Here is a 7,983-nt window from a genome sequence, read left to right as displayed (position 1 = left end):
TATGGATACCAGCAGATGGTGATATCTGCTCCTTCATGATAGATAGATAGATACTTTATTGATCCCCAGGGGAAGTTCAAGAAACCTGTTTCTTCAAGTAATTAGTCATAATCGATGCATTCTTTCATTTCAACGGAACTCTCTAGTTTTAGTTTTGCACTGATTCACACCCCCCTGGGGTTGCCGCGCGTGTGTGTGTGTGTGTGTGTGTGTGTGTGCGCGCGTGTGCGTGCGCACTCATGAGTATGAGTGGAGGTAGTGGTTTCCTAGGTTTCTGCTACACTGCTGCTGTGACTCAGACTGTCAGGTGTAGGCACACATTCACTGGAAGCCAATCTGCTTCAGTGGTCCTGGCATTGCCATGCTGACAAGGTTTGTCCAGATTGGGATTCTCTGGCTGAATCTGTCCTGGGCTTTATGCAACATAGGTGAGTGTGTGTGTGTGTGTGTGTGTGTGTGTTCACGTGCACTCATGTATAAGTTTATTTGGCTGATGAAACCATGCCACACGAAAATCAAATGCACCAAACAAAGCACATTAAATTGGCTTTAAGTTTGAAGATGTGATTTTATTTGGATGCATTTTTAGTAAACACCTTGACTTGCTTAAGCTCTGTCTGTTCATAGTTGCAAGATAAAAGGACCAAGTGATTTGTTACGATGCTAATGATTCAGTAATAGGTCAAAGGTTTGGCTAATTCCCCAGACCAGTTAAATTTGTCGTTTATCTGAAACTACACATGCCTTTGTGTATGCATGTTTGTGTGTTGCAGATCTGACTTTGGGTAAATGTGACACTCAGTTGAGTGTGCTGGATTTCTTTGTGCTTTTGCAGTGGAATTGCACTGGACTCATGCCAAATACCACCTTCAGAGTTGAAATCAAGATGCAAAAGTAAGAGAATGTGTGTAAAAAAAAAGCATAATTCCAGATCAGAACATAATGGAGGATGTGTGTGTTTATGATTTTTATCTCCAGACTGAAGGCATCTTTTGGGACAATAGAAAAATAATATAGACGCATATGCAAATTGGGGCAATCTTTGTGTGTGTCATCTGAAACTGTAAATGTCAAATGTCATATTGCATATACAGTACATTTAATCTGAAACAGACCTGGAAACGGTGTGTGTGTGTGTGTATATGAGAGAGAGAGACAGAGAGATGGGCAGTATCAATTGCTGACAATAGAAAGTAAAACTCAGTGGATGGAAGTAAAGCGGCAGGGGCAAGACAGGAGGGCGGAGGCATTAGCCATGGAGAGATGGAAACGAAAGTGGGCTTATGAATAAAGGAGAGTAAGATAAGCAACAGAGATCCACAGGAGTGTGTGTGTGTGTGTGTGTGTGTTAATGAGTAAGTGAATGGACAAGAGGGCAGGGGAGAGAGAGCGGGTGTGTGATTGCTTTAAACTAGAGAAAGAGGGCAGTGAAGGGGGAGGGGGGGCTGAGGTGGAGGATTGGAAGGCTGGAGGTAAACTCAGTCCATCCAGCCGGTGGGGCCTCACTTACAAACATACACACTTACACACACACACATATACATAACTACAACCACTCTCACTTCACACCCACAAGATCAGAAAGATACACTTGACCACATTTACCAATTGAACATATTTCCAAAACTTGTTCGCAAAAAATGCACTGGTGTTGACACGTTCATGTGTGTGTGTGTGTGTGTGTGTGTGTGTGTGTGTGTGTGTGTGTGTGTGTGTGTGTGTGTGTGTCAGTGAGTATCCCAGTGAGTCCTGGAGAACTGTGGCCCAGTGTGATAAGATCTCATCTTTGAGCTGCGACTTGTCTCGGGAGATCACTGAGATCACCCTCCACCACGTCCGGCTGGGAGTGGAGGAATGGCACGGGCACGTCCACTGGATGTGCAATCTTTCATATGACCCGAGTGATTATCTCCTCCTGCCTCTTTCTCCCTCATCACTCTCTCAATCCCTACCTCCCCCTCTCTTATTGAATGATTTTTCTCTTTATTGTTGGGCACTGTTCTGTTGTGGTCTGTAGTTCCTGGTAGTACACTGGGCCGTGCTGAACTTATTCTGTCCTCAGTCTTATGCTTTACCTGGAATTTTGCACTGAGGATTAATTCAATAGTGAGACAAACAATGAATGTTCTCTACTTTCACCCAGCCAACTGGCCAGATTTGGGAGCATTCAGTGCCCCCTCTCTGTCTTTGCGGGTCGAGGACCGTGGCAGAGATGTCTGGACACCGCATATTGTAGTGGAGGTCAAGTTTCCCTGTGCCCCTGAGGTCCTGTGTCAGGTCGATTCCGAAGGATGCTGCTCCGTGTTGTTTATACTGTCTGATATTAGCGCTGTCACGGTGACCCTGTTCAACAGACAGCGGCCGACGGAGAGGGAGGTAGGAACCAACGTTCACTCCAGCACCATTTCACTCACTCCCTCTCTGTTTCCATCTTTCACTCCGTGTCTGTCAGACATTCTCACTGTGCTTCACTTCATTTTAGAATTGCTATGGGAACAGCAATCAGCAATGTAATTACATTCAATCTGCTTTTATCTTATTTTACCAACTTGACAAAATTCTCTATTTTCTATCTCTCTAACACAATTTTTTTTTGAAGCAAATTTCCATTTCATGTTGAAGCTCATCTTGCCACAAGAAGTTTGATATCCATTTCCGACTTATGCAGTGGAGCTTCTTCTTATTGGCTTCTGTGTATGCTTATGTGGATGTTTATGGATCTTTGCTGACACTTTTTTTGTCCAAAGCAGCTTACCATGATATCAATAAACAGTTAAAATAAACAATTTAAAATAATCAGTTTAAAGTAAAGTAACACCTAAAAATAGTAATTTAGTAAATAAATAAAAGAATGAATTAGTTAGGTACAAGGTAAACAGGTGAGTCATACCTACCCTGCAGCATCTTCTACTGTGCTCGCTCGTTCTCTCTTCAGACCCGCACCGGATCCGTGAGCTATGAGGACGAGGACAAGGAGTTCAGTGTAGAATTTGGAGGCCTGGTTCCAGGTCAGGAGTATTGTGTTGTGGCCACCTTCAGATCCTCTGCCACCTCTCAGCCGGTCTGCCAACAGCTGAACACACTTCCTGTAGGTAAGCAGGAAAAAACAGGGAACCTACAGGAAATATGATCATTACAGTAATTTCAGATGTATGAACCACACCGTTTGAATTCCCATGAATAGCCCATAACAGTTGTATGAGCCTCAAGCTGAGGACATTACAGACAGTAATTGTGGTACTAAATGCACACGCCAAAACATGCTATTTATCCATAGTAAAGTGCATAGGAAATTACTAAAAACACAAGCAAATGTTATTTTTCCATTGTAAAAAACATGAAAGGTTTATTCAAATAACAATATCAATCTCATAGGAATCACAGTGAATACTATAATGATATCAATCTCATAAGAAACGCAGTGAATAATATTGTTTGTAATTGTATCTCTTTGCTGGCTTGTGTGTGTCTAACCAGACCTGAGGCCCATATTGCTGGGTACAGCATTGAGCGTTTGTTTCTTCATACCCCTTGTGGTTGCATACCTGAAGAGACGAAAAACACACACATCAGAGTACCGCCTCCCACGATCACTGGTAGTCACACACACACAATAACCTGATAACTGATATGATCGCACACCCATACCAGACAGGAACACATTCACTATATTGATATTAGTGTGTTTTGCACATCTAGGCAGGTAGACACTTAATTGAACGTTTGGCATCCTGTGGCATATAAGACACACAAAACACACATAAACCATGGAACACTAGTCTTCCTACCAGTCCTAGTCACTATGGAGAATCTTGTGTCAGTTTAGGTAAGAACACACACACACACACACACACACACACATATAAAGTGAGTGATCACATAATTTACAAATGACAACAGCCAAGAATGCATCACAACAGTTACTTTTTTGCATACATGTGTATGTGCATATGTACATGTGCAGATACATGCATGTGTGTGTCTCCAGGCAGGTCTCCTTGAGCCCGCGTCCGGCCTTCCCGTCCCTGTTGTGGCTGCTGGCGTGCTGTCTGCCAAGGACAGCCCCTCCATCATCTCCCTCTGCAGCTGTGACTTCCAGCCCACCGCCACCCAGCTCCCAGCACCCAGCCCAGGCCAGCACCAGTACTACTCCAGCGCCTTCCCCAAGCACCCTCCCTGGGACGCACGTGGCTCTGGAAGTGGGGGGTCTGTGCCTGAAGGCCTGGAGGTCCCTCAGACCCCCCTGTTTCGAAAGGGCAGCTGGGACTCCGAGGTGCAGACAGACAGGGGACCCCAACATGGGGAAGGGTTCACGTCTCTCCTAGATGGTGTAGGGATCCCGCTTAGCTCTCTGAGACTGGGGATGGGTGAGGAGGGGGACTGGGTTTACCTCCACGAAGGATTAATGGTACAGTCTGGATGTGAGATTTCCACTAGGAAGGACGAAGTTGATATGTACCACGGAGAAATGGAGGGGGTGGGGGACATTTCCTAGGTGAACCTAATCTACTCTAGATGTGATCGAAGCTGATGTGTAGGGACTAGCTGGATGAATGTCTCCCTTTGTTGTGATTATTCAACAGCAAAATGCTCCTCAGTGGAAAAATACAAATGTGCAAATCACAAGCAGAAATTTTCTGGGAAATGACGCGGATCCCAACTCCAAGCTAAATTAAATAATGGGGAGTACGGGCAACTTGAAGACATTAATCAACAAGTCGGAAGCCACCCCTGCAGAAGAAAGCGTTAATGCTTGATTTGCTTTCAGCTGGAGATGAACAACACCTATCGTGAGGAGCAGAAGCGTTCACTGGGGTGGAAATCCAAACCACAGAGCTAGCTGTGGCCGGGCTCGCTGATGTGAGTGTGTGAGGGGAGAAAATGTTTGTGTGAGCATGTGCTCAACTTGCAGTGTTTTTTTTGTGTGTGGGAGAAAAAGTAATGGTTGGCATTGTATAGTGATGAGCTGACCTTTAAAAAGTGCCATATTGGTCACTATTGATTCATATCCACTAATGACTAGCCATTTAAAAAACAAAAGGTGGAAAAACCTTAAATGTCAGGTTTCTTGTTGACAGCTTTCATAGCAACGGAATAGGGTTACACACGGCTCCAAAAACTTAACCACATGCCCAAACAGAACAGAAGTGAGAGAGCCAGGGTGTCATTGCACTCTAGCCACAATGCAAAGGCCATGAAACCATGGTGACAAGTCCTCTTCAAATGAATTCTATACAGCGTGTGGCTAACCACCTAAGGCCCATCAAGGTGTTTTTTTCTCATCCTGTCAAGATTGTTTTGACACATTTTTATTATTATTCTCTGATTTCAGTTCAGATTTCAACATCTCTAAGATGATCTTAAAATATTAATCTTAAATATTAGGCTATTTTAGAAAATGTTTATATTCAGGGTATTTCTGAAGTTATTTTAGAATGATTTCAGATGACAGAAAATTTTTTTTGCAGAGGCACTCTGAGGTTGATTTCAGATGACTTTTGATTCTTGATAGCACATATCACACTGCCTGGCTTCTTTCACTTTATCTACTGAGGCATATTTAAGTACATCTGTGTTTAAAAAACCCAATTTGTAAAACTTTCTTACTAAAAGTCTTTTGACATTTACAGTATGCTTTTGTCTTTTAATAAGTTGTCAAATGATCAGTGTGGAAAAATATTTACACTTAATATTAACTTCCAAACCTAATTATTTACCCCCCCCCCCCCAAAAAAAAAAAAAACATTCTATCTACATGGTGTGTTAAGCAATGTACACAAAATGCATGAAGAGTAGATGTAAGAGCACCTGATATGTAATACACTTATTTTTGTTTAAGTCTGTTCAAGAATACAATTCGTCCCTAGAATTATAGGGTTCTATATGCGTTCTGAGATATTGAGCTTCAAAGTCTTAGAATTCTTTCATAGCTGAATTTTGACAAAAATGTCAGATAGAACCTTATAATTCTAAGGGGACGACATGTAATTACATTTTGTCATGTAATGTAAATTACATTAAACATTATTAATAACTAGAGAAAGAGAGGGGAAAAAATGGGGTAGAAAAGGAGGGTAAGGGGAAAAGGGAGCCTGGTCCTGGAGAAAGTGACTCACTCCCTGAATCTGAGCATCAACGACTAACCACAGCTTGTGCAATGGGGAACAAACTAACAAACTTCTCAAACGACACACAAACTGACTTATTCAAAGTGACTGCAGCACCAATTTTAACCCAGACACTCAACAAACACCCACTGGTACGGTCTGATGAAGAGCCTGTCATGGATGAGATGCTTTTTTGACATTGTAAGGGAACAAGAGATCGAGATGTGGTTTATTGTGCAGGTCCTGTCTGTCTTCAGGGGAGCTGTGTTCTCTTGAGTTCTACACCACCTTTTGTACTCCTCACGCCCCATTACACGCTTGTCTCCACAGTCTTTTTATTTGGCTGTTCTTTGTGCATAAACAGTTTCATACAGGTTTTTTATATTACAAATGTATCCTATGTACAAAAACACTCAGAAGCAGTCAGGGCACTGTTAGTGTGTGTGTGTGTGTGTGTATATATATATATATAAGTCTGTGTGTGTGAGAGAGAGAGAGACCGAGAGATATCCTCAGGTTCAAGTTGGCAGTCCACACTTCATTGGATCTTGGCACGGTGGCTCTCGTTTGCCTTCTTCCTCTATTTCATTTGTTCGTTCATGATTGCAGTGAGTTCTTCTGTTGCTATAGAAGCAGCTGTCAATTAGCCCGAATCAGGCGGAGTCCTGCTCATCTACGCCAGTACTGTTGAACAGACACACAGACACAAACATTTTTGAAACACACTTTAAACATCAAAGTCTTTATTGTTGTTTTAGGTGCACTGTAGCACTTTGAGGTCATTGAGTTGATGTAAAGTGTGTTATAAATAAAAATGATTTATCAACATCAGCAGAACACATTGTCCACATGAGAGAAAGGAACGTTAACTACAAGGTTTACACTCTTGAGCAGTAACTTGCAGATTTTTGGCAATAAACACATGCAAGCTCCATACCTGGGCAAATTTGTGAATCTGCTCGACCACTGCCGCAAACAGCGCCCCCACACTCTCATCAATCAAGCTCTGCATGTAGTGCACTGCCTCCTCATCAGAAAGGTCCAATCGGAACTTGTCTTGAACCTGATATCAGAGCCCAGAAGGTCAGGTCACATACAGTATCACATACTCATATGATGTTCTAGAGCTGTTTACTGTTCATTTTAACTATTGTATTGTTATATTTGTAAGTTGCTTTGGACAAAAGCATCTGCTAAATAAATATAAACATGTTTGTTCAGTTAAAAATTAAAATCGAGTCATGTATGCTCTCAGTCTTGTTTACATTTGAACACAAATGCAACAGAGCCTACACACAAGAGAGCGAGAAGACTTTTATGCTCTATGATCTATGAGTTCAAAGTATCAGTCTCTTAACAGAGCTGTTAGTTAAATCCTGGGGGGGGGGGGGGGGCTTTCATTTACATAGGTTAAAGGTGAGTCACACACAATCACCACCACAGACAACCACACGTATGCAGTAATTCTCACAACTTCTCTGCAGGCAAGCAAGATAAAAACTCAAATGCCAACTCACTTTTCTCACGGTCTTGTCAGGCTCCAGTGCAATGTCAGGGATGTTGGCGTCCACCATGAGAGAGAACAGATTCAGGATCAGGTTGGAGTATCTGTAATGACACACCAAAAACATTGAGCCTGTGTGAGTGTGGATGTTCCCTTTGGAGGTCTAGGAAGGCGGCGTAACACTGATTCAAATTCAAATTGTAATTCTACATCCTGTTTTTGACCTCAATTCAAATTCAGGAATTGCATTGGAATTTAGGAGTCATTCTCAATTCAATTTCAAAATTTGGCACAAGCCTGGTGCATATGTGAGTTACCTGCGCAGGTGCGTATGTGAGTTACCTGCGCAGGTGTAGGAAGGCGGTGTAGCAC

At 42.6% G+C, this 7,983-nt stretch overlaps 2 protein-coding genes across 5 annotated transcripts in view; one reads left to right on the top strand and one right to left on the bottom strand.

Annotated features, from left to right (window-relative positions):
- The first annotated feature begins 306 nt into the window (after positions 1-306).
- LOC121689784 lies at positions 307-5,312 on the top strand. Of its 2 annotated transcripts, none has more exons than XM_042069899.1 (7): positions 307-428; positions 774-894; positions 1,732-1,901; positions 2,144-2,376; positions 2,936-3,092; positions 3,478-3,596; positions 3,989-5,312. In XM_042069899.1, exons 1-7 carry the CDS (start codon positions 362-364, stop codon positions 4,493-4,495), a joined length of 1,374 nt encoding a protein of 457 aa, XP_041925833.1. In that variant the 5' UTR covers positions 307-361; the 3' UTR covers positions 4,496-5,312. The 2 variants fall into 2 exon arrangements, with proteins under 2 accessions (XP_041925833.1, XP_041925834.1); XM_042069900.1 differs by having other exon boundaries at positions 3,993-4,417.
- Positions 5,313-6,425: 1,113 nt separating this feature from the next.
- The window catches only part of pik3c3 (phosphatidylinositol 3-kinase, catalytic subunit type 3), a 16,462-nt gene continuing 14,904 nt past the window's right edge, over positions 6,426-7,983 (bottom strand). For all 3 annotated transcript variants that reach the window (XM_042070394.1, XM_042070393.1, XM_042070395.1), the window contains 4 exons: positions 7,954-7,983; positions 7,625-7,715; positions 7,045-7,170; positions 6,426-6,791 (listed from right to left, as the gene is read on the bottom strand). The exon at positions 7,954-7,983 is cut by the window's right edge and continues 139 nt beyond it. In XM_042070394.1, coding sequence (XP_041926328.1) covers positions 6,777-6,791; positions 7,045-7,170; positions 7,625-7,715; positions 7,954-7,983 — 262 coding nt within the window. In that variant the 3' untranslated portion in view covers positions 6,426-6,776. The remainder of the gene's footprint in view (positions 6,792-7,044; positions 7,171-7,624; positions 7,716-7,953) is intronic.

Source organism: Alosa sapidissima, chromosome 18 (genome assembly GCF_018492685.1).
Source record: "Alosa sapidissima isolate fAloSap1 chromosome 18, fAloSap1.pri, whole genome shotgun sequence".
NCBI classification, from domain to species: Eukaryota; Metazoa; Chordata; class Actinopteri; order Clupeiformes; family Clupeidae; genus Alosa; species Alosa sapidissima.
The sequence above is the reverse complement of the archived record's forward strand: the minus strand, read 5'-3'. Positions and strand labels throughout refer to the sequence as shown.

Coding starts and splice junctions, on each gene's coding strand:
- LOC121689784 (XM_042069899.1), top strand. CDS start 362: ATGCTGACAAGGTTTGTCCAGATTGGGATTCTCTGGCTGAATCTGTCC. Junction 895..1,731: donor GTTGAAATCAAGATGCAAAA/GTAAGAGAATGT, acceptor TGTGTGTGTCAG/TGAGTATCCCAGTGAGTCCT. Junction 3,597..3,988: donor ACCGCCTCCCACGATCACTG/GTAGTCACACAC, acceptor GTGTGTCTCCAG/GCAGGTCTCCTTGAGCCCGC.